The sequence below is a fragment of the Cydia amplana genome, chromosome 11 (genome assembly GCF_948474715.1).
Source record: "Cydia amplana chromosome 11, ilCydAmpl1.1, whole genome shotgun sequence".
Taxonomy (NCBI): domain Eukaryota; kingdom Metazoa; phylum Arthropoda; class Insecta; order Lepidoptera; family Tortricidae; genus Cydia; species Cydia amplana.
Window position 1 is genome coordinate 8,450,588 of NC_086079.1, and position 27,025 is coordinate 8,477,612.

The 27,025-nt window shown below is 39.1% G+C and overlaps 3 protein-coding genes and 1 long non-coding RNA gene across 4 annotated transcripts; 3 read left to right on the top strand and 1 right to left on the bottom strand.

Annotated features, from left to right (window-relative positions):
- Positions 1-533: 533 nt before the first annotated feature.
- Positions 534-3,174, top strand: LOC134652428 (uncharacterized). Its single transcript, XM_063507616.1, has 3 exons — positions 534-722; positions 831-1,001; positions 1,402-3,174. Exons 1-3 carry the CDS (start codon positions 542-544, stop codon positions 3,126-3,128), a joined length of 2,079 nt encoding a protein of 692 aa, XP_063363686.1. The 5' UTR covers positions 534-541; the 3' UTR covers positions 3,129-3,174.
- A 3,867-nt stretch (positions 3,175-7,041) lies between these two features.
- LOC134652430 (protein disulfide-isomerase TMX3) lies at positions 7,042-12,002 on the bottom strand. Its single transcript, XM_063507618.1, has 8 exons — positions 11,838-12,002; positions 11,247-11,496; positions 10,817-11,000; positions 10,306-10,450; positions 9,882-10,101; positions 9,208-9,424; positions 8,100-8,295; positions 7,042-7,153 (listed from the first exon to the last, which is right to left on the bottom strand). The coding sequence occupies exons 1-8, from the start codon at positions 11,875-11,877 to the stop codon at positions 7,131-7,133; spliced, it is 1,275 nt and encodes a 424-aa protein (XP_063363688.1). The 5' UTR covers positions 11,878-12,002; the 3' UTR covers positions 7,042-7,130.
- A 1,274-nt stretch (positions 12,003-13,276) lies between these two features.
- On the top strand, positions 13,277-25,704 carry LOC134652429 (puromycin-sensitive aminopeptidase). The gene is made up of 12 exons (XM_063507617.1): positions 13,277-13,712; positions 13,789-14,741; positions 15,126-15,315; positions 15,933-16,046; positions 16,658-16,795; positions 18,394-18,486; positions 19,681-19,830; positions 21,400-21,677; positions 23,400-23,619; positions 24,442-24,564; positions 24,820-25,034; positions 25,412-25,704. Exons 1-11 carry the CDS (start codon positions 13,335-13,337, stop codon positions 25,030-25,032), a joined length of 2,850 nt encoding a protein of 949 aa, XP_063363687.1. The 5' UTR covers positions 13,277-13,334; the 3' UTR covers positions 25,033-25,034; positions 25,412-25,704.
- A 242-nt stretch (positions 25,705-25,946) lies between these two features.
- On the top strand, positions 25,947-26,726 carry LOC134652188 (uncharacterized). Its single transcript, XR_010097170.1, has 2 exons — positions 25,947-26,460; positions 26,528-26,726. It is a non-coding gene; the product is annotated as an uncharacterized LOC134652188 (long non-coding RNA).
- The last annotated feature ends 299 nt before the right edge of the window (positions 26,727-27,025 follow it).

Sequence of the window (27,025 nt, forward strand, 5' to 3'; positions counted from 1 at the left end):
GAAGTGGTCTACGCGTGCCTCCGTGAGGGACAAAACATATAAATTCGACCAATCATAGCGTCGCATTGCGCCGCTATGATTGGTCGAATTTATTTGTTATGGTGGGCAACAAATGAATTCGACCAATCACGGTGGTCTATTTACGATGGGGAATAAAACAAGATGTGAGACTGTGACAAGGACAAACAATAATAGCTCTTTCGCTGCTACTCCTACTGAAAGATACATAAGACTATCCCGTTCTGTCAGTTATCCCCACCACTCATGCCCAATCCAGTTATACTAGATTCATGCAAATTACACAAGCTTGGTGACGTTAACTTGATAGTGTACAACAGCCTTAACACAGAACACTTTAGTAAATTTAACTGTGGCAACAATTTGTAGTCACTGTCATTTTGACACTTCTGACATGATATGAATGACATTAGAACATCATTAGAACAACGGCGGTTCTTTTTCTCATTCCGGCGGATCGAATATAATATATTAAAGTGATTATAATAAATAATATAACCACATTCCAGGTGAACTATCCAGGATGGTGCTGGGTCACAATGTATATCAAGGACAGAGAACGCAGGATGTGAAAATAGCTCAGGACATAACATTCGAAACAATGCTTTTGAGTAACACTACTTTGGAAGGTTTAAAAAACTCCGGTTTTCATAAGCCTTCTCCAATTCAGTTGCATGGCATACCTTTAGGGAAATGTGGATTTGGTAAGTAGATCTTAGACAGGATTTCACTCAAAAATACCTTTGTTTTTTTCATTTATATGCGGTTAAACTTTTGCAAGTTTTTCTAACAAGTAACCTTATTATTTTCAGATTTATTATTAGAAGCTAAATCAGGAACAGGAAAAACTGCTGTATTTACAGTAATAGCTCTGGAAAAAATAAATGTAAATAATGGGCTGCAAGCAGTAATTCTGGCACCAACTAGAGAAATAGCTGCCCAAATTTGTGATGTGATTAAGCAAATTGGAGGACAATACACAGGTGAAGTATTAGTACTTTAGGTACCTACAGGTATCATGAGTTAGGTAATTTGGGATATGGTGGATCATGTGATAAAATATATTATATGAATTTTAGTTATACAAGTGAAGTTTCCATATTTTTGTTTCATCATGTTATGTATTATCAAGTACAAATTTTCAATTCAGAAGATCTCAAATTAGTATTAAATGAACATAAATTATATTAAGAAATAGAATTATTTGCTGTCATTCAATATAGATTGTCCACAACTATCTTCTGGATTCCTAGAAATCTAGTAAGTAGAGCCAATAGCTTGGCCAAAATTCCTGTCTGTAGAAAAATAGATACTTCAAGAAGTAACATCCACAACTAGAATCCATAATAATGTTTTTTTTTTTAATTTATGTTTGTCTTAAAGGTCTCACAATTGAAGTTGTTATGGGTGGCCTACCAGTGAAGGAAGACATCACGAAATTCAAAAAGAAAGTTCACATAGTAGTTGGCAGCCCCGGAAGACTGCATCACCTCATCAGAGATAACCACATTAATGTATCCACAGTCAGACTTTTAGTTTTGGATGAAGCAGACAAACTAATGGAAAAAAGTTTCAGGGCAGACATTGAATATATATTTTCTGCTTTACCACTACAGAAGCAAATTATTTTCAGCAGTGCTACATTCCCAGAAGAGTCTAAAGCTTTCATTAATGAATACGTCCAGGTTTCTCAGCATGTTTGCCCAGACAGTAATAGTGTCCTATTGGGAATTTCACAGAAAGTGACCGCAGTCAAACATAATTCAAATATTATTAAACAAACACAACATAGATTTGAAGAACTCCATAACATACTATCAAAGCGAGAGTTTAAACAATGTCTGATCTTCTGCAACTACCAAGCTAGAGTAACAGATGTATACAAAATGTTGAAGAAGGCCAAGTGGCCTGCAGAGAAGCTGTATGGCCAACAGGAGCAGTTGGACCGTTTAGAAGCATTAAAAACTTTACAGGAATATAAATGCAGGATACTGATAGCAACAGATCTAGCAGCCAGGGGCCTCGACTCTTCTCATGTAGACCTAGTTGTTAACTTTGAGATGCCTCATGATTGGCAGACATACTTACACAGGATAGGCAGAGCTGGGAGATTTGGAGCTTATGGTGTAGCTGTCACTATTATCAGTCACCAAGAGGAAACAAAATTCAAAGAGTTATTGAAATCTATGCATTTCCAATTAGACATAAGGAACTTTTGGAATGATGAAGAGTTTAAATATAATGAAGATGATTCTAAGACACCCATATTCATACCGTTAGAACACACCATGAGCTTGTTGAACATAGATGATGATGAAACACCCCATAAGGAAATATGTGAAATATGGAATACATTAGTAGGTGAAACAACATGTAATGATAATGCCATAGAAACATTTGATATGCTATGCTCATCATTCTTGGAAACAAAAGATACAATTTCAACATTTACAGACTTGTTAGATTCCTTTCAAAATAATGAAGAAGAATGTATTGAAGATACCAACAAATACCAATGTCTTGCTGAGAAAATCTCAATAGCAAAATATAAACAACATAGAAAACAAAATAGCTGTCTTCAAGACAATCATGTAAAGACAGAATTGGAATTTGAGGCAACTTCTTCAGAAGAAATCACTCAAGATTATAATGAACCTAAATCGGAAATAACTAGAAGGTTATCAAATGGCACAAATAATAGAAACAAAAAATTAGAAAACTCACAAAGAAAATCATACCCAAAACGTGTATATTCAGAAGAAATACAATTCGAAAGCTCACAAAGTAAAACATGCCCCAAAAGTGATAGATATGTACCTTCAAGACAGAATTCACATAGAAAATCTTATACCAAAAATGAACAATATGTTTCTTCTGAAGAAAGTGATGACAATGGATATAATACAGCATCATATGATTTAAAAAAATCTCAATGTAACTCTGCAAATATTCAATACAATACACATTACACTAGAAATAACAAACCAAGAAGACACAATGAACATCTATATCAACTTACTGATGAGTATGTCCAATGGTACAACACATTAAAATTAAGAACCCAGCAAATTGAAATGGCTGTATATCTAAATGAAATGTCGCAATTGTAAGTTATTACGAAACCTACCAAGATCTAATTTTATAAGTAAAACAATTATATTTGTAAAGATTTCTTTATTAATTACAGTTTGAATAAAGTTTTTTTGTTTTAATACAAATAAATACGTTGAAACACATCACACTTAATAATAAATGCAAATAAGGCCTAGACTCAATATACCTAATGGTTGTTCGATATTAACACAGGGTATTCTTACTTATATTTCACTACATTAAGATCGCAAATAAAATTATATGTATAAAAAGATTTAGTTTATTGCCAAAAATAGGAATGGTGAAATAAAATAACAACTAAGTATAAATAAAAACTATCAATACATATATGGTTCTCAATATATCTTACAGAAAACCTAGTCAACCTAGGATAGGAGCCATCCAAATTTCTTTATACGCCTTTCTATCGCTTTTTCATATTCGAACGATAGAAAGGCAACTAGATGGATGAGCGAACAAAGTGGTCCCGGTAGGGCCGCCCTCCGGTCACAAACTAAACTAACCTAATGATAGTAATGACAGGCGTGGCTCACTCCGCGATTTCGTCGCTTTGCTACAGGTAGCTAAAAGTACATCCGTTCGGCCCCAATTTTGGGGAAAGCCATAAGCCGCGCGTGGCGCTGTCGCCACCTAGCGGCCATATCTGTGCTGATCGTAACAGACGCGTTTTGTTAGAGAGTGAGTCTTCTGTACTTAGTACTATTATTTATTCTGTGGTAATGATTCAAGTCACAATCACAAACCTATCATCGTCAACACTGCCCATTCTGCAACCTTATTGTAACGAGATAGGCGGTTATCACACTGGATGCGATTCGCACGTCGCTCCGATGTCTCCGATGTTTGAGCGGGACGACGCTAAGCGCGTATTACAGCGACTATCCCGCTCGCACATCAGAGCGACGTACGAATCGCATCCAGTGTGATAACATTGATAACCGCTATAAGGTCTAGTTAATGGTCAGCTTTATAAGGCAGAGGGAATATATTTCCACCTGATTTTCAACATTATTTTAAAGTTCAATAGGGTTCAATTTTGCATAATTTATGCGTTTAATGGGTTAAGTAAAAACATTTTTTTTACCAGAAGTCATTGGAACATTAGGTGTTAATTTTGTGTTAATTATATACCTTCATGTTTCAAGACTGTCACCATACCTACGAGGGGTGTTCAAAATATTCTCGGTATGAGAATGAAAACAAACAAGTACGAAAAGTTTGATATTTTTATTTTTCAATATACTCCCCCCCTATGTTCATACACTTAAAAGATCGATCAATTATTTTTTTTAATCCCTCGTAAAAATATTTTTTATCTTTCGTGTAAAAATGCGCCTCCACTGCCGCCTTCAATGCTTCATCGTCAGAAAATTTATTTCCACGCAGATCCTTTTTAAGATTGGGGAGCAAAAAGAAGTCGCTGAGGGCTAAGTCCGGACTATACGGTGGGTGAGTAACAGTTTTAAACCCACATTCAACAATAGCTGCCTTGGCAATATGAGCAGTATGGACGGGGGCGTTGTCATGCAGAAGCAGAATACCTTTGGTTAACTTTCCTCGCCTCTTTTCTTTAATTACATCCTTTAATTGACGTAGAATGTTAGCGTAGTACTGTCCTGTGATATTTACACCTTTTTCTTTATAATCGATTAGTAATACTCCTTCACAATCCCAAAATATCGTGGCCATGACCTTGCCAGCTGAAGGGATGACCTTGAACTTCTTGGGATGAGCTGAACCCTTAATGTGCCACTGCATGGACTCTTGTTTACTCTCTGGGTCATAATGATGAACCCAGGTTTCATCTCCAGTAACTATTCTTTGCAGCACCTCATCAGGATTTTCACCGCACAGGTCAATAAAATCGGAACAACAAGCTACACGCATGTCTTTTTGAAGCCGAGTCAGCATTCGCGGAACCCACCTTGCACTTACTTTTGACATATTAAGATGGTCATGTATAATATCATGTACGGTACCAATAGAGAGATTGGTTACTTGTGCTATAGATTTTACCTTCACTCGACCATCTTCCAATATAAGTTTTTCCACTTTATCAATATTTTCTTGTGAAGTAGCTACTACAGGCCGGCCAGGTCTAGGGTCATCTTCAATACTCTCCCTTCCGCGTTTAAACTCGCTTGACCACTTTTGAATGGTAGATAAAGAAGGAGCAGACTCACGGTAAACACAATCCATTTCCTCTTTTATGGTTTTTTGATTTTTACCCTGTTTTGTCAAGAATTTTATCACGCATCGATGTTCTAATTTAGTTAACATTGTCAATTCGCACATGATGTTCATGTTTGTTCAGCAATTGCAGAAAAACAAAAGACCATCTCGGTTCGAATTATACTTTTTTTTAATGTCAATGAATAAACCTTAGCGGCCAGTAACGAAAGAAATTTTAGAAGAGGTCGTAAGATATCAATACCGAGAATATTTTGAACGCCCCTCGTACTATTGATATTAAAACGGTCCCTTTTGGAGTAGTGTTAATTTTATTTTTTTACGCTGCAAAACTTACCAACGATTTTATGGCACTTGGCTAATTATGCTGACTCATAATACATATATCTTGTCAAGTGCAAGTCACGCTTTTAAACCTACTTGTTGACTACTATGTTCTGAAAAAAACACTGATGGTGAACCATTTTGGATGGATTTTATAATAATTTACTTGATGCAAAGACACATTTTATTTGAAATCATAATCTGTTCTTTAAAAAGAAAATTTCACGACTAGGTAAAGAAAAAAAGATGAGCTAGTTTTACTTACATACAATTAGCATAATTATTATATTTATGAGGTCTCTATTTGAATACCGCTCAATGCCTTCAAATTTAATATGTAATTGGCAACATGAATAATTCTTATGGACAAATACCTACATAACAAAATATTTCTTTCTAAAATGACGCATATTTAATTAAAATTATCTACATATACAATACAAATAGTTAAAGACAATTACATTTCGGATTGTAGAAAAACGAGTTTTTGTGAATAAGTAATGAAAACCATTTTTCGATACTTAAAAAAAATATTCTTATTCTATTATTTTATAAGCCTTTGTTTCACTGTTACTTGGACTACCCATCCGGATGAGTCTAGTGGTGTTCCTACGCTAGCAGTTGACTGGGACAACATTATAACACTATCAATACTATCATGGTGTCCCTGTCACACTATGTTACATAACGTTATATAACTGCCAGTGTGGGAGCACCATAAGGATACAAAACTAGGTGTTTATGTTTGGCTTATCTTAATAAAGAGTTGCTCTGGCCTTATCTGGTCTCAACTGCATCATAAGACGAGATAGTTGCTACTATAGCTGGTCAACCAAATCTTGTCAGTAAAAAAAGGCGCGAAATTCAATTTTCTATGGGCCGCTATCCCTTCGCGCCTACATTTTTCAAATTTGCCGCCTTTTTCTACTGTCAAGATCTGGTTGACCGAGTATATAAAATTAACTTGTCACCAAAATACTGGATTAAGTCAGGTGAAGTAAAAAAAAACTTGTAAAAATCATACATGATTGCGTAAAATACTCTTACATGTCTAAATAAAACTTAATACACATCAAAAACATAGCCACAAGATAAATAAATATTCAATACTCATTTACAATACAACACATGTATAAATCTATCATTAAAAATACTTTGGTACAACGAAAACTCAGTAAGTATTACGCCGTGAAACTACATCATTTTATTTTTACTGACTTAGTTGCCTTATTTTACTATGAAGTGATGGATAGGGAACGTGCATGAACTGTAGGGGGCAGCATTGATTATTGGCGCAAAGTTAAAGTTAAGTTTCTGATTTAGGCCACAAGATGGCACCCCCAACGTGCACGTTCCCTATATAAACGAGATTTTGACGGTAGGTATTATCGTTATCGCCAGGAAATGGCTGGTTATAACAAAACAACAATCTCCGGCAAATAAATAAATAGGTCCTAGATTCGGATATTAAAAGCAGCAAATACTTAATCCTTTTTTTCATGAGTTTCTGAAACAAAAATATAAAAACAATAAATATACACATCATTAGTTATTATTTACCTACATGATTGTTAGAAAAGGTGGATTTTTAAATGTGGCACTGTATTACCATTTGTTCCCGCCCCACCTGACCGCCGCCATACACGATGCGGGAACAAATAGGAATGATTTATATGTAGCGCCTATTCCCATCTGTTCCCGGTGCACAGTGGGGAAATATCGGAATACATCACTGAGCGCAGCTACCCGATGGCATACTGCTACACGAAAATGATGTTAGGAGACCTTCCGCTTAAGCTTTGGTTTCCTCCGAAAGCGGTGCCGTCATATAGCGGCCGTCTCCATACAAATACTACGACATCCATATTTAGCCGTATTATTTAGTATGGAGACGGCCGCTATATGACGGCACCGCTATCCTAGGAAAACCGATCTTTACATATTTTGTAAAAAAAAACATGTACCTACCCACAGTCAAAGACAAAATCGTTCATTTGAACTAATTTTTTTTTTTGTGAAATGAAAATATTTATTTTCAGGCAACTATTGACCCATTGATAAATACCTTAAAAACTAGCATACCTACATATTATACAACATATTTTAAAAACTAAAACACACACTATAGCTACGACGCATTTCGCAACCCCATCTTCTTATGCCATTCTATTCCTTTTCTGTTCAGAATCAAAAGCTAGGTTATATAAATTACATCTGGGCAGGCGTGTCTCACTTCGCGATTTCGTCGCTTTGCTACAGGTAGCTAAAAGTACATCCGTTCGGCCCCAATTTTGGAGAAAGCCATAAGCCGCGCGTGGCGCTGTCGCCACCTAGCGGCCATATCTGTGCTGATCGTAACAGACGCGTTTTGTTAGAGAGTGAGTCTTCTGTACTTAGTACTATTATTTATTCTGTGATCTGGGTTAGGGTACTAGAAAAGTCGGCAAACCTACCTGTGAGCTCCTCCTCGTCGGCGTCTAATATGTCGGCGCAGCACACCGAGTAGCAGATGAGGGACAGGAAGCCGAGCGGCAGGCCGAACACGAGCGTCGTCAGCACGGGGTTGCCGCGCCACATGCTGGACAGCGTGCTGCGCGCCTCGAACAGCGCGCGGTACACGCGCACCCACCACCCGTTGCCCCCGTAAGTCTGACACATTTAATTTGGGTTCAATATTAACCTTTTAACCGCCAGCAATTTTTGACCGAGCGTGCTCGTGTCGCCACCGACAGTAATTGTACCACGCAGAGTAAGGTTGGCATAGTTACGGGAGTTATAAATGTGCTGTAAAAACCAAATCAGATCTTTGTCTTATTTATCAAACTGTGGCGAAATGAGCTGGATATGTAATGTCTTATATATCAGACTCTGGCGTTTAAAGGGTTAAACCTACGTTACAAAGATTTAATCTAACTTGGGTCAAGCAGTACAAACAGCATCACTCTTAACTGTACATAGGTGGACCCCGTGGACCTTATTACAAAAGGCATAAGGTCCACCGATGTCAACAGTGTGGGCGATGGTAAAACCGCGCTAATACAAAATAGTACAATTAAGCTAAGAGTAGACGCCAAGAGAGCCTTTACTCTTTAACCTTTTGGACGCCAATGACCGATATATACGCACCGCAGGTCCAACGCCAAAGACGTATTAATCGGTCATAGACCACAGAGCAAGATAGACCTAGGTGCATTATGCATAAAGTTCAATTTCAGTTTTGACACTACGGTGACGTGGCGTCTGAGAGACAGCTTTTGTGTTTGACACGGCGTGGAAAAGGTTAATGCACACCTCACATAGCTTACAATAACCGTACAGTAACAAAGACAATTTGATATCCACTCCTCGTCGTGTGTGTCTCATCGTTCGTTTGCCGAGCACTCGTCAAAAGTGCATTGATTTGGCTGATCCTAAAATTAAGGCTTCATTACACTGGAGTAGGGCGCACAACCCGTTTCGATCCCATCGCACCTATGTAAGGCTCTATTTCCATTGGGCTTGGTGCTACGAATGCAAGGAATCTGTGTGTGCAAGCTCCGACATGCATGCATATACACGTACCGGCGCCAGCTGGTTGTGTATCTGGTCGAGGAACACGAGCACGGCCTCCGGCGTCATGAGCACGGGGTCGTCGTCGGGCATGTGGTGGTGGCTGGTGGTGGAGTTGAGCACCAGCAGGTGCGGCGCGGTCAGCTCAGACATGGCGATGGAGTTGGCTAGCTCGAGGGACCCCATCCAGCCGAATTGGAAACGAGCATGGAGTGTCTTCTTCTTTTTCCTGTAACAATATTTACATTATATTACTTACCTTACCGGATGCAAAATTCGTTGGGTTAACAAGCCCCGTGTCCATATCGCGCGGCAAACCATCGAACATTGGCTCGCGCGGCAGCCGCGCGCAATGGATACCGGGCTGCCGCGCGAGCGAACTCGATGCGCCCGGTATCCATTGCGCGCGGCTGCCGCGCCAGCCAATGTTCGATGGTTTGCCGCGCAATATGGAGACGGGCTTAATAATATGACGAATGGCCTAATGGGCGGTGCCTGAGAACAGACTAATAAACACATTGTAGATAGCTCTATCTTGAGGTGGACCAACGATCTTGGTGTCTGACACAAATCATATAGTTGTGGTACCTATTAGACAAGCGAATTTGAACCTTATTTATATATTCAACTCGACTCCCTGACACCAAAACATTACCCTACATAAATGCAAACATACCCTTACTTACTTAATAATATCTTCAACCATGTCTTTAAAGTCCCTTTCAGTTTGACTTATCTCACTCAGCTTATTCTCAGAAACCACGGCAATCACTATGTATTTCTCCGTGTCCATGAGGTGATGAATGTTGGATCTAGTGATTTTAGGAAAGAAACCAAATCTTTCTGAGTTGATCCATTTGTCTAGGGTAGTGTTTAAGGCTTCTGTGTCCTCTATCACATGATGACCTGAGAAGAGAATGGAATACAAAATAATTAGAATACGGAACTTTTGAAAGTTGATTTATTTAATAACTATTAAATTTTTATGACCAAGTCATATAAAATAGATGTTGGGTATTGTTACAATTAATTGACACAGAAAATGTAGGTCAAATGTTTTTTAAAACGTTATCAGACTAAAAAAATTCAGAGAATATTACATTTGCTTACCATCAAAGAAATATGCTTCATCTTCTTTGTAACAGAACACTGCAGAGTCATTCGGTGGGTTGATATCATTCTTGACCGTCTCATGGGACATGGCATAAAACCAACTATGGGGTTGGTACTTATCGGCGTGCCTAATAAACATTTCCTTGAAAAAAAAACATGGTTTAAAATTAATTAAATACAGTTTGACTCACGTTTTTTAGGCAATCGCTATTAAGCTGTTACGATTAAATTAGCTTAATGCTTGTATGCGGTATGCTTAAATTGCTTCACAACTGTTTAAATTCGATGGTTTTTAAATCTTTATAAGTGATGCAGATTCAGGAATTTGAATCCTGGCAGACTTAGGGGGTCTACATTGGCCTCGAGAGAGTGGGACATAAATCAAGTTTTAACTTTGCACAGTGAAATTTTGAGACAGGAGAGAAGAGGGATTTGATTTCCAGTCTGTCATGCTATTTTCTATTTTACATTAAATAATATGAAAGATCTTTTTAATCATTTTAATTACCCATAATGGTCCCTGCTGTTTCCCAACAAACCCGAAGAACACTGGATGAGCCTCCTTAAGATATCCCAAGCTGTCAGCTTGTGTCAACCTCTGTACCGCAGGCTGGGACATGCGCACCGCATAGTTCACCATGTCCTCTTTCATCCGCTCGCCATTGTACTCATGGTGTTGGGAGCCTTTAATGCTGTGAATATAAAAAAGACTTCTAATATACATCTAGGGGTGTATGCTGCTTTAAACATTTCCTGATTGGGTCTAGGAAATCAGTGGCGACCCCCCCTTCCTGACTTTATACTCAGGTGACCCCATCTGACTATAAAGCTGGAACCCTTGAAAGAAGGAAGCCAAATTAGAGTGTGTGCGGAAAGAGACAAGTCGTAGAATTTAAGGGGTCCCATACATTCTACGACTGTTAAATAAGTGCACTTACAACAATATGGTAGGATAGGCTCGAACTTTGAAATGTGTTGCAACTGCAGGGAACCTTGTGCAGTCAACCTTAGCAACTTTAATCTGGCTGTTGTAGAGTGACTGCGCGACGTGGGCCCAGATAGGCTCAATGCGACGGCAGTGTGCACACCATGGTGCATAGAACTTGACAAACCATATGCCTTCATTGCTGATATCTATGAATCTATCACTCAGCTCTAACACTCTAGAGCAAGATACTCCATACACAGCTGAAAGAACAAAACTCAATTTGATATCACCCCTAGCAAAATACTTTTTTACTCATGTAGTAGGCGGTAAATAATACAAACAGTGGTGTACGCAATTATCAATACTAATTTCATTGTTATCATAAGGATTTGCATTAATTGGTAGTTTTTGTCACTATTCTCTAACATTGTGTAGTGACTATACAAAAATATGTATTGTAATATTATTGAGCATAGTAAAGTGATACAAATTTATGTAATACGTTTCGTAAATGTAAAATTTAACAACATTTATTAATAATATAAGTGAATATTATTTAGAAATACATATGTTATAGTGTTTAATTGATACTAATACTAACCTGTGAAAACTAACAAACAAAGCTTAATGAAATTACACATTTCAATAGCTTGCTCTTAGCAATAGCAATAGCAAAGATATAAGTAGAATTAGCTATTTAGAATATTTTGTACTGTTATTTAATACTAGTTTACTTAACATTAACCTAATAAGCTTAAAATCAATACACTATAAACTTTAGATCAGCATACTACGGGAGTATACCTGTCCAAAGTTGAATTTTTTGAATGCCTTTCTTCACAGCCTTTCTTTTGCCCCGATTATAAGAACTAAAATCGAATGTATTGCTTTTGTTTGCCCACTGTACTATGACAGCTGTCAATTTAATGTGAAGTGTGTTCCAACTACTTATAAAAACGTGGAAAGATTCTGAAAGACAGAATCGACGAGCTAATATAAGCGTCGTAACACACTATCGCACCGCACCGAGACCTTGCCTTGGTGCGTCCACAGACAAGACATCCTCTAGACTGAGCATATACTTGGTCAACCAGATCTTGACAGTAGAAAAAGGGGGCAAATTTGAAAAATGTAGGCGCGAAGGGATATCGTCCCATAGAAAATTTGAATTTCGCACCTTTTGTTTCTGACAAGATTTTATTGACCAGCTATAGTAACGCTACCCCCTCTGCCACTATATACGGTAGTTTTACTCCATCTTCGAATCAGTGTCAGAATCCCGTGCCGTGATTGGTCCGTGTCTTTGAACGGACCAATCACGGCACGGGATTCGCTCACCTCGTCCCCCCGAACCCCCGTATTTTTGGCAGCATCGGTTTCATGAAATAATTGCTCTAAACTCCGTCTAGAGGATTCCTAGTCTATGGGTGCGTCGCAGCCATAAGTGAGAGCGAGAAAGAGATTTCTTGCTCTCACTTATGGGTGCGGCGCACCGTGACCTTGTGCTATGGCTTTAATGTAGTGTGTCAAAGATCTGTTTGATTTCAAACATAGACAGAGAGAATCATATTATCTTTGTCTAACACTAGTACTAGCACTCAAAAGAAAAGGATGAGTATAGTTTTTTATGTTCCTATTTACTGACAAGATTTGGTTGACCCAGTATATAAATAAAATAAATATAAAATAAACTAGTATAAAGATGACATAAAGCGTAAAATATATTTTATCATTACTATTATTAAAATATTTTTAAAATGGATTGTTAAATTAATCTTACCCTAAAACACATGATTTGAATTTTGATTCCAACCGGACTCAATTGGTGTCAATTGGTCGTGTTCAAAAAGATGTCAAAAAGAAGTCAAAAAGTGATAATGTATTTCAATTTCATTCATTTCATTCATTATCTATTCCGTTCCATTTCCGTTCCGTCATATCATATGTCAAAAAACTAACCATTTTCATTCACCAATAGTTTAACCTCAAAAAATATACCCATCTTTCCTTTCATCAAACCAACATAAATATTAAATTGCTTACACGTCTATCTATTGAGTAACTTTCACTTTCAACGTCACTCCGTTAACCGCTTTCCATGACGCTACGGTTACTACGCGTCATACGTAATTCATTTGCATTTCGTTCAGAAAATTGCATTACTTTGAATCGCCATTGCAAGTTGTTACGTACGAGCGAATACCGTTATTCGGAGTGGGGGCAGAGAGTAGGACGCGCGCGGGGGGCACGTATTGGAGGCGCGGGAGCGCAGCGAGTTCACTCTGTCACTCGGTCATTACGGTATTTTTCTGTAGCGCGTCCCACATTTACGATCGTGAAAGAAAAAGTGACAATGCCCGAAAACAAACCGTTTCAACGCCTTCCGAAGAATGTCGAACCTAAACATTACGATCTAGAACTGGTGCCAGATCTCGAGAAACTAACGTTTACGGGAAAGACGGCAGTGAAAGTATCGGTAAGAGGGAATTTCATCATTGGTAGGTCCGGTCGCCGCAAATTATCTCGTTTCAACATGACGTATTCACTTTCAGATCGTCAATCCTACCAAAGAGATAGTGCTCAACTGTTTGGACTTGGATTTGAAGAGCGTTAAGTTACAGTACGAGAATGGAGAACCTCTGTCGCCGGTGGAAGTGCGGCTCAGCGCAGCCGAGGAGACGGCCACGATCGCGTTCGCGGAGACGCTGCCGGCCGGTGATGCCGCTCTGCAGTGCGAGTTCACCGGCGAGATCAATGACAAGATGAAGGGGCTGTACCGCAGCAAATACCTGACGCCGAGCGGCGAGGAGCGCCACGCGGCCGTGACGCAGTTCGAGGCGACGGACGCGCGCCGCTGCTTCCCGTGCTGGGACGAGCCCGCCATTAAGGCGACCTTCGACATTTCCCTGCGCGTTCCCGCCGACCGTGTCGCGCTCTCCAACATGCCCGTGAAGGAGGAACAGATAACTGACAACACGCGATTCGTGAGGTTCGACACGACTCCAATCATGTCCACATATCTGGTAGCTGTTGTAGTGGGCGAGTATGACTACGTGGAGAAGACATCGCGCGACGGCGTCTTGGTGCGCGTGTACACGCCTGTGGGCAAAAGCAAGCAGGGCATGTTTGCACTGGAAGTGGCAGCCCGGGTACTGCCTTACTACAAGGAGTACTTTGACATAGCCTATCCATTGCCTAAAATAGATCTGATTGCTATAGCAGATTTTTCGGCCGGTGCTATGGAAAACTGGGGCCTAGTGACATACAGAGAGACATGCTTGTTGGTGGATGAGGAACACACGTCTGCTGTGAGACGGCAGTGGATAGCCCTTGTAGTTGGCCATGAGTTGGCTCATCAGTGGTTTGGCAACCTGGTCACTATGGAATGGTGGACTCATCTCTGGTTGAATGAGGGCTACGCTTCATTTGTGGAATTCTTGTGTGTCAACCATCTGTTCCCTGAGTACGATATTTGGACTCAGTTTGTTACTGAAACTTACATTAGGTATGTAAATAAATATTCCTGGTGTATGTATATGTGACTTAAAGTGCATATTTCTATACATGTTAATGTGCATTCTTGGCATGATCTACACAATTTATAATATCTTTGTGTAAAAGAAAGTGCTAACTTGGCATATGGCCAATGCATATGAACATAAGCCATGAATAAATAGTGCCAAGTCATCACCTTTTGTTGTTCCTATGCACACAGTTTTATCAGTAGTTAACATTCTTTTGAATTAATGTTTCTGAGAATGTATTTTTTCTACATTTTATTTCCATTAACAATTTTTTTTTTATATGAAACATTTGGAGAATCATGGATTCTAACTCAAAATTGTATGCTTTGTGCCTCCACTAAACTAATATTAATGTACGATTTCAGGGCTTTAGAGCTAGATTGTTTGAAAAACTCACACCCTATTGAAGTGCCAGTAGGCCACCCATCTGAGATTGATGAGATATTTGATGACATCTCGTACAACAAGGGTGCTTCTGTCATTCGCATGCTGCATAGATATATTGGTGATGATGATTTCCGTAAAGGAATGAACATCTACCTTACTAGACATCAGGTGAATTTCTTTGTTTTTTACTTCATATTCTTTATAATCTATTAAGCCTATATACAAAAGGGCTTAATAGATAGATAGATAGATTCTTTATAAAGCATATTTTTTTTCTATTAATTCAAATTCCACCAGCTTGAAACAAGTCAGCTAGAAGTGACCTTGAAATTTTAAATTAAGTTTTGAGGCTCTGGCAATCCAATATCAAGTTAGTGGAAGTTTAGGTTGAGGATTGATCAATTAACAAAATGTTGTATGTGATAGGATCAACTTCCATTACACAGATTAAACATTTATATTTATATGTTGTAAATATAGTCTTCCTTGATACAAGTGATACAACATCATAAAGTAGGAGTGTGTTGTCCTTACTAATTCTTGGTAATACAGAATTATTATCACAAGTCTCATTTATCAGTATCACTGATTAAACAGAAATGTAATAATGTACCTACAATACCTAGAAATATGCAGAGCATTTTATTGCATGAAATATACAACTTTGTTGCTTTAAGATACCTTCTATAGACCAAGATAGCAAAAGTCATATCTGAATGTCGAAACAAACTAAATATTTTATACTTTAGCATTTTTATGAGTGGTTTTTTTTTTTTTCATTTCAGTACAAAAACACTTTTACTGAAGACCTATGGGCCGCTTTGGAGGAAGCATCAAACAAGCCTGTTGGGGCTGTGATGTCCACATGGACTAAGCAGATGGGATTCCCAGTTGTCCAGGTTTGTTGAGTTGTTGGGTCACATGTAATACAAATAAAGGTGGGAAACTAGAATATGTGGCCTCGTCTGTCAATGGTTTCGAAACTAAACCTATGCATATCCTTGTCTCTTTTTCCTCTTTTTCTCTTTTTCCTTATTTTCTCGTAATGCATGTTAATTATAAGATGTAATTTTTTTTTTTAAAAGATGTGTCCCGCCGAGTTTGTTGCCGGTCCCATATTGGGATACCCTCCTCCAATTGAGGGGGGATTTAAATCTTCTCGGAGCAGAGGTGTAGCGTTGGAGCAGAGGTGTAGGGTTGGAGCCGGTCTACCTAGCTTTATTTGACGTTCATAAGCGCATTGTAATTATGCCTACTTTAAGAAACTATCTTTTATCTTTTTATCTATCTTTAAGTACTTACCTAGTGTTAAAATTATAATAACAAATGACACCACATATTTGAAGACGCTATTTTAATAACAATGGGCCTTAATCATAATAAGTCCTTCAATTCGATTGTCTTCCTTTAAGTGAGTACATTAAATTCATTGCCTATTGTGAGGACAGACAATAGTCCTAATGAAGTTAATATAAACATGTTTAAAATATACATGGTGTGTGGTTGGCAGGTAAACTCGAAACAAAGGGGCAATGATCGCGTGTTGACGATGACTCAGCAGAAATTTACCGCGGATGGTAGCCAGGACCCTCATGATATCCTATGGATGGTGCCCATTACTATTTCTACACAGGAATTTCCTGCTAAGGTAAGATACTGATATCTGATCTGATGATTTTAACCATAAATGACGTAATAAGCCACTCTTAAACAAAAACAAAAATCTTCCTTGTCATCATATTTAATATTTTTGTACCAATTTGTATCTTGCAAGCGAAAATGAACGTTAATTACATAAGTCCTGAGCAGAAATCACTTTGCGAGGAACTCGCATAGCATATCAATTGCATTGGTTCGTGTACAACCGGTAGAAGCGCGCGGTAATAATAATGCGACAGGAACTTGTTTGTTTTTTAAGTTTGGCGCCGGTGGCTCGGAGGCCTACCGTGACCTTCGAAAACCGAAATTTGTATTGAGTTAGACCAAATTAACGCAACGATTTTCACAGCACATACTATGCAAGTGTTATTTTATACGTCATAATTTCATCGCTGTAGACTTATATTGGTCTAACTCTATGTTATCTCTCACACTCCAATAGTACAAGAGCAATAGAGATGGGATAGCCGATCTTCGAATGTCGATATTCGCAGTAGCCTTTACCTACAGTCACTCCAGATAGATTATCTTGTCATCTTAGATCAAAATCTATCAATCTTATCTGCAACCTTGCAAGAGAAGAGTTGCACATTGACCTAAATATTGATCTTGATTTCCTTATTGATAGTGCTTCACTTCCTTATTCAATAAAAGTGTCAATACTGAATGATTTGCAGCTTCCACAATGTGCGTATTGTTCCTTATCACATAACCAGCGTTCAGATGAAGATTGCTGCAGTGGCGGGCATTGTAGGATAAATAAAGACATTGAAGTAATAATATTTATTGATTTATGGCCCAGCGGTCGGCAACCTGCGGCCCGTGAACCTGTCACTTGCGGCCCGCGAGCCTCCCTGACTATTTTGTATGTAATATTGACAAACGACAATGTCTGATAAAGTCATAAATATTAACAAAGTACGGCCCGCGTCAACTTCGTTAACTATTATGTGGCCCTTGGCTGCTAAAAGGTTGCCGACCGGTGATTTATGCTGTTGTTAGTTTAATGTAATTAGCTCGATGTGTACGGAAATGTACTTCGGAATAGCGACAACTTATGTATAGGTAGGTATTGAATGAGAATTGCAACAGATCTAGATTTCACAGGTACAGGAAACTCGGCAAGGGTAGACCAGATTTAAACAGCGCGCCATTTAAAAACGCTTTCAATTATATCTATAAGTATGCAACACACTCAACTAAACAAAAGTTAGTACTTTTGACGTGTTTGTATGTGTTATTCTATATAACTTAAGATGTAGGCCAATAGTTGTCTAGAAGAGAGTTATAAGACAGTCTGGTGTGTAACCTAGTTCATTTACACATTAATGTATGAGGTGTTGTTATTTAAAGAGTGCGATAAAGTTATTGTATTGGAGGCAATTGCGTGGTGCTTTAAATGGTTTATCTTTACCTCATCTGTAATATTTTCAATTTTCCCAAATACATTGTAGGTACATATTAAATTAACAAGCCATGTCTTGTTTTTAATTAGGTAGGCTTCATAAAGAACTCAATAACTAGTCTCAATTCAAATGTAAGTACTTAGTGTACATGATGTTTTAACAATGGATGTTTTGTTCCCAGGTGGCATTGTCTACAGTTTTGGACAAACGAACCCAAGAAGTTGTCCTAGAAAATGTTTCAGAGACTTCATGGGTTAAATTAAACCCTGGCACAGTAAGTTTATTAATATACTTGTATATGTATGGAGCGTGCATGAATTATAGGGGGCAGCATAAGAGCCGTCAGATTTTTGGCGCGACGCGTAAATGTGTATGCTTCCGATGTAGCCCACAAGATGGCATAACCTACTATGCACAAGAAAACGTACGAGAACGGTAGATGGTAGCACGAGCTTTGGCAATGGACATGTTTATGTTTCCGATTAAGGCCACAAGATGACAGACCCTCTAACGCGCACGGGGCCTATATATTTTTTACAGTACATATGGGGCTACTTTTCCTCACTAGTGCGTAAAATAGCACTTTTCGTGCATATGTCGAAACTTTAAAGTGCCATATGTACTGTAAAACGTTGTTCGATACACGTGCGAATAGGTAATTCGCAACTCGTGACGATTTAAAAGACTTCCTTCGGTCGTGTTTTAATTTATCGCCACTCGTTTCGAATTTCCTCTTTTTCGCACTTGTATCGAAAATAACTATTTTACAGTACATATGGTGCTATTTTCCGGAACTAGTGCGGGAAAGAGCACTTAATACCGTGCGTATGTCGAAAGTTTAAAGTGCCATATGTACTGTAAAACGTACGATGCACGTGCGAATAGGAAATTTGCAACTCGTGTCGAATTAAAACACTCCCTTCGGTAGTGTTTTAATTTATGGCCACTCGTTTCGCATTTCCTCTTTTCCGCACTTGTATCGTAAATCTTATACCTTTAAACGAGCAATTCTTGTTTATTTATTTATTTATATATATATTTCGACGATCTCAGAAACGGCTCTAACGATTTCGATGAAATTTGGTATATGGGGGTTTTCGGGGACAAGAAATCGATCTAGCTAGGTCTTATCTCTGGGAAAACGCTAATTTTTGAGATTTTATATGTTTTCCGAGCAAAGCTCGGTCTCCCAGATATTTACTATTAATACACAGACAATCCAACCTCTAGACATAGCATAGTCGCGCTACCCCCTCTGCCACACATACGGTAGCGTTACTCCATCTTCGAGTCAATCCCGCGCCGTGATTGGTCCGTGTCTTTGAACGGACCAATCACGGCACGGGATTCGCTCACCTCGTCCCCCCGCACCCCCGTATTTTTGGCAGCATCGGTTTCATGAAATAATTGGCCTAAGCTCAGTCTAGAGGTTGGATTGTCAGTGTATTAATATAAACAATTGTGACAGGTGGGTTACTACCGGACTCGGTATGAGCCGGGCATGCTGGCGCAGCTGGTGGGCGCGGTGCGCGACGGGTCGCTGCCGCCGCTCGACCGGCTCGGGCTGCTCGACGACTGCTTCGCGCTGGTGCAGGCCGGACACACGCACACACACGAGGTGAGCAAACACCATATGAACTGAGCATCCGGGCCATAAATCATAATGCATAAGGGTGAATCAACTTTTTCTTGTCACTCGTTGCCATGGTTACGTTCTCCTGGGTCACTCTTTAAAACCTGATTTGTATGCATTTAAATTCACCAAACACGCTTTTTGGTGATACTTATAAACCCTTTACATTGAGGGTCGTCTACCAAGCGTGTCAGAAGAAGGTGGTGTACAATGTCTTCTAACAAACTAGGCTACTATTGTCTCTTGGCTGACCGGACAGAATAACAACAAGAAATAGTTGATCTACTCATAATCATCATAATGTGTTTTTTAGTGTTTAGTTGTATTTTTATAATAATATGTATGCTAGTTTTTAAGGTAATTTATGTATGGGCCACTAGTTGCCTGAAATAAAAGATTTCATTCATTCATAAAACCCACTGTCAACAAGGAGGCGCAACAACACGTGCTTATCGATGGATTACTACCTGCGTTGGAAATCTCTCTTTTTTATCGAAATTTGTTTACCCATTTTTTAATAGTAGCTAGAGTCTGTGCGGAAAGAGGAGAGTCGTGGAATGTATGGGGCCCAATACATTCTACGACTCTTCTCTTTCCGAACAGACTCTAACGCGTTTTTGACCGAGTGAGCGAGAAGTACGAGCAAAGCGTCTCTGTTTCAGCATGGGCAAAAATGCTTTCATATTTCCGGTTGTTCTCCTCTATATCGCATTTCTCAGCACCCGTTGAGAAACTCCATACATTTTACGAGACTATTCTCGTGTTTTTTTTAGTGGTGAATTTGCACTCGCGCGAGAAATACAGCTTAAAAAACCACAAATTATTAACTTATTTGGTATAATACATATAACAGCCATCCCACAGCAGCACGCACAAAATTCAACCATTTATTTTGAGAGTATTCCTCTAGCCTTTGACACGCACGCTATGCACATCGTCGCTATACTTACTCAATCTCATATATGCAACAATCATTTCATGGAAATGTCGCTTTTCTTTGATTCGGAATACGGGTGTTTTTGTCATCAAATGAGTGTTGCATATACGAGGTTGAGTAAGTATAGCGGCGATATTTTATACAGTTATGGAGAGTTCACGCGCAAAAACTAACACGCCAATGTTATCCAGCCCGAGGCGCGGAAAATGGCCTACCAAGTTGAACTTTCGCTTATAATTTATTTATTTTATAGTCCACTTCCCTTGTGTAAGTGGAAATACCATATATGGGTAGGTATATAATGAGCGAAAAAAACTACTTTGCATTCTGCCAGACGGCTAGCCGGCTCATTTACTACATGCTTAAAAATATTAACTTTCCAGGCGTATGTATGCAAATTAAGCAGTATCAACAGGAACAAACTTTAGAAATCATACTCTTAGGGCTGATTTAGACGGCGCGCGAACTCGCATACGATTTTAGTTACATTGCGGACTGTTGGTTACGTCCAATTCAACTGACCGATCAAAACCCGCAATGTAATGAAACTCGCATGCGAGTTCTCGCATCGTCTAAATGAGCCCTTACTCAAATGTATCACTCGACACTTGTTACAGTCCCTGAAACTAATGGAGGCATTCAACAACGAAAACAACTTCACCGTCTGGTCGTCGATATCCAACTGCATGTCCAAGCTGAGCGCGCTTTTCTCGCACACGGCACTAGACAAGCCGCTTAAGAACTATGGGCGGCAGTTGTTCGGGCCGGTCACTAAGCGCCTGGGCTGGGACGCAGACGATACGGAGAGCCATCTGGACACCCTGTTGAGGAGTCTCGTGCTCAACAAAATGATAAGCTTTGAGGACCCTGACACCATCAAGGAGGCTAAGAATCGGTAAGTTGCCTCATTTATTGTGTTCATCAGTTAATATTATCAGTATTATTTTTCTTCAAGCTTTAATACGTCTTTTTAAAAGGGATAAATAAAGTGTCTTCGTTTTTTAAATCACGTGGGAATACAAAAGTTATAACGATAGTTTAATAAGATGCGTCATATATACATTTCCTTGAGTTTATTTATTCGAGTTCTCGCATAAATAAATAATGTTATGAATATCCCTAAATGTAATCTACTACTGGCTAAATAGTTATTTTCGATACAAGTGCGAAATAGAGGAAATTCGAGTTGCGAATTACCTATTCGCACTTGTATCGAACAACGTTTTACAGTACATATGGGCCATATGGCACTTTAAAGTTTCGACATACGCACGAAAAGTGCTATTTTACGCACTAGTGCGGAAAAGTAGCCCCATATGTACTGTAATAGTTATTTTCGATACAAGTGCGAAAAAGAGGAAATTCGAAACGAGTGGCGATAAATTAAAACACGACCGAAGGGAGTGTTTTAAATCGACACGAGTTGCGAATTACCTATTCGCACGTGTATCGAACAACGTTTTACAGTACATATGGCACTTTAAAGTTTCGACATACGCACGAAAAGTGCTATTTTACGCACTAGTGCGGAAAAGTAGCCCCATATGTGCTGTAAAATATATTTAATATTGCTACAGATTGTTAACTGACTCATTTGGTTAAATATAGTTAATACTTGCATTGTGGGATATCCTCTTAGTGATAATGATAACTAAAGTAAATAAAGCCACTTGACTGTTATTCATTGCAATAGATAACGAAATTGGTTCAACCACAACACTTTTTCCTTGTGGTTTTATGCAGTTTATTCTTGCATAAGTAAGTTATACCTACCAAAAAAATATAATATAACTGTGTATATTTAATTACCTATAGCTAAATATAATGTTGCGTTTATTCTGTTAGTTTGTATTACAAACTGTAAATTTACAAATTGTAAATAAAGTGAATAAACTTTATACCTATTATTAGCTTTTAAGAAGTACCGTCGTCTTTCGGTAACCTAATATATGTTGACACATATAGGTATTTGATTGCTGTTACGCTCTTTAGGAATAGTTTCCATACGCCGGGTCAATGCAAGTGCATTGCCACAAGTGTAGTGCTTCGTTTTGATAACGTTTGCGGCTTTTCAATCATTAGAAAATTTACTACTCATTGATTGGTTTCTTGGTAGCAAATTTCGCATAACTTGTGTATTTTAACATGTAAATTAAAATATTTCCAGTAATTTAATCGAGTTTAGCAGTTTTTGGATCAAATAGGTTGGCGTATTTTCAGCAGAAAAATACACTTCCTTTTTTTTAAAGGCGGCAAGCAAATTTTTTTAATGTTTGTATTTTTTTCTGTGAAAATTAGAACGTTGCTTCTGTAAGTTCTGTAAAATATTTCTATTTCTTGCACCATTTTTGAGAAAAGCACTATATATGACTCGGCTGGAAGGCTACTTGCTGGCTTCGGATTCAATAAAACGAATCCTCAGCCTGCAAGTAGCTACTTCCGAACCTCGACAATAATGTACTATAGCTGGTCAACCAAATCTTGTCAGTAAAAAAAGGCGCAAAATTCAAATTTTCTATGGGATGATATCCCTTCGCGCCTACATTTTTCAAATTTGCCGCCTTTTTCTACTGTCAAGATTTGGTTGACCAAGTATACTTAATGTTCGTATGCCCAGATTCGAGAAACACGTCTCTGGGGCGGCCATACTGCCAGCGGACCTGCGCTCGGCGTGCTACCGCGCCGTGCTCGCGGACGCGGACGAGGCTACCTTCCAGCGGTTCCTGGAGCTGTACCGCTCCGCAGACCTGCACGAGGAGAAGGACCGCATCAGCCGCGCGCTGGGAGCGGTCAAGGACCCGGAGCTTCTGAAGCGTGTGTTGGACTTCGCTGTCTCCGTGAGTCTGAAGCACAGACAATGCAACCTCTAGACATAGCATAGTCGCGCTACCCCCTCTGCCACACATACAGTAGCGTTACTCCATCTTCGAGTCAATCCCGTGCCATGATTGGTCCGTGTCTTTGAACGGACCAATCACGGCACGGGATTCGCTCACCTCGTCCCCCCGCACCCCCGTATTTTTGGCAGCATCGGTTTCATGAAAGAATTGGCCTAAGCTCAGTCTAGAGGTTGGATTGTCAGTGGTCTGAAGTAACATGGCCTACACTTCCGCCGATCAAAAGTTAAAGAGTATTAGTTAGCCCAGTAATCTACGGCTGCGATCAAAAGGAGATGCGATTGGCAACGCACTCTGTAGCCAGCCTTCTCGTCAACCTCATCAAGTGACTACCGAGATTATCAGAGCTTGCATGAAGAAACAGTTAGAAAGAGCAAATATAAAAGACCCTGAGCATAAATTTGAAGCGCGTGTTGGACATTACTATGTATCTGGGTCTCTCATGTAGTAATTATTTATTGGCTAATAGCGGTTAGATTGAGTTGAATTCAATGATTTCCCCTCTTGTTTCGCCACATTCAGCAGGTATTTTTTTTTTATTAAAAGAGAACTTACATAATTATTGTTACTTATCAGCCAAACTGCATAGCAGTTTGTTAGCAGAAAACTTATTCTACCTTCCACCATCGTAAAGTAAGTTATTTCTTACTTAATTTATAGTCGTTCGAGTGCGATTATTTCGCCCATCACTACAGTGATCTCACTCTGTTCATTCTGCGTAGTGAGAGAGTTAAAGATTAATCCAGTGTTTTTTAATTGTAGGACGAAGTGCGCGCCCAAGACACAGTGTTCGTGATCGTGTCGGTGGCCGTCAGCAGGAACGGCCGCGACCACGCGTGGCAGTTCTTCAAGGACCACTGGCAGGACTTCATGAATCGCTACCAGGTTAATATTTGGTCCCTTTATCCTGTTTCGGCAGCGAGAAAACGATTCGACTCGTGCAAGTAACAGGGTCCTCCCCTCATTCCCTCATGAGGAATCTTGTGTGGCTATCAAAAACTTGCTGTTGAAATATGTACTGACCTAGAAGTTTAATTGCGGCGTTCAAAAAGAGAAAAGTTGCCCGATTCAGGAATCGCTACTGCGCAGGGAATAAGTGTAAATGTAGATCCCGTCCTATACATATTTTACTGTTTACAGGGCGGCTTCCTGTTGGCGCGGCTAGTGAAGTCCACCACCGAGAATTTCGCCTCCGAGTCGGCCGCTCAAGAAATAGAGGAGTTTTTCCGCACGCACCACTCGCCGGGCACCGAGCGCTCCGTGCAGCAGGCGCTGGAGACCGTGCGGCTCAACGCGGCCTGGCTGCGCCGCGACCTCGCCTCCACCACCACCTACCTGCAGTCCTACCACTGACGGTAACTACTTTCCTCACTCACACCCACAGACAAGACATCCTCCAGACTGAGCATAGTAGCGCTACCCCCTCTGCTACAAATATACGGTAGTTTTACTCCATTTTCGAGTCAAAGTGTCTTTGTGTGACGTCCGTGTCTTTGAACGGACCAATCACGGCACGGGACTCGCTCACCTCGTGCCCCGCACCCCAGTATTTTTGGCAGCATCGGTTTCATGAAATAATTGCTCTAAACTCCGTCTAGAGGATTCCTAGTCTATGCTCACACCACTCCCCGGCACCGACTACACTGGTAGCCCGTTTATGAATGGGGCCACACACCAAATTACTATTTACATGTAAACTTTTGACTTTATGCATTGTTTTCTTTTGTTTCAGGACCAAATGACACAAGACTGAAACTACAACGAAGTCCAGTTAACGTTTCAATAGATCTTTATCCACGAGCTGAGCTGCTAGCATTTTGAGTTATTTATTTTCCAGTGACATCGTTATATGTTAACCGTGACATTGAAAAAGAGTATTTTAAATGTTGTTAATATGTTTATCGTATTTTAAACCTGATATAGCCGAATTAAATTAAACAACACTAACAGGGGGAGCATAAGATGGAAGAAGTATATTTCAATTTGTTGTTTTATAATATTCCTGCCTGTTCATTTCATTTGTTTCAAATTATACGACCACTGTCCATCGCCATGTCAAATCTTAGTCTTAACTAAATAATAAAAATATCGTAAATGTATAGGTCTTAACAGAACTATCCTTACCTTTTATGAAGTATACTGCAAAAAAGCCGAAATAGAAAATATTTACTCACGAGTTTGCTATAAACTTGAGTACATTAAAATCAAAATTTTGGATTTAGATCGGACTTACCTATATAATAATCCAATGGGAATTACTATAGGTACACTATAAACGCATACATGGCAGTCTGTTATCAAAAGGTATCACAAGCATGTTAGAAAAAATCTCTTATGCATTTAGACCGATTGTGCTCGCTAATATTCGCATTTATGTTAGTACAATGATGACACTAGTCACAAGCGCCTAACTAGATTTCCGCAGCGGCAAAGGAGCCAAGACAAGTCTTATCATAATTTAACAAATACTGCCCATTGTTACAACACTTCAGTACTCTGCAGAGTTTCAATGGTCCATTGTTAGAGAAGCTATACTTACAGGATTTAACATGTATTATAATGTGTAAAATATTATTTTAATTTATGTTTAGATTATGTTACGAGTTTTGTAATATTGGTGCTGAGAGCATTATTTTTGTTTTATTTCTTTATTCTGGGGAAAGTACAATTTGTTTCTAACATTAGTGTAAACTGTATACTGACACAACAAACCTTAGTAGCGTATTTAATTTTATTCACCAGTGTGCAATAGTTTCTTACGCCCACCACAGAGAGAGAGAGGTGACCCCCCCTGCATAGAAGTTTGTATGCAGGGGTGGTACCTTTTCTCTGCAGCTGACTGTACCAGTCGACTTGCACACATATAATTTTAATTAAGTACCTACATTTAGCAAATTAATCGTTTAGGGGCGTGCAAGTTCAGTCAAAATTTTTGTGATCTTAAAATAATGAAATGAAGTTACCATCGTATATTAGTGTCTTATCGCTGTCATTGCTGAATTGTTTTGTAAGACTGTGTTATTGCAATAAATGGTACAAGAACATAATAGTTTTACTTGTTGTTGTAAGCTCTAATAATACACCAAGCTAAATACATAAATGGTTCACCTGTGATCGGCGCTTACGTTACGTAGCACCGCATTAGTATTGGTGCGTCGTTAAGCCATTAATATTATGATTTTTTACTTTGTTTCAAAGTGATAGGGTTCCATTTTGCATAATTTCTAACACCCTTAACAATAGCGTAAGCACCAGCCAACATAAGGTACTTTTACCCGTGGTCAACTGAAAAAGGCGCGTAATTCATAATTACCCAACAAACAATTAGGCGACACTTAGCACCTAT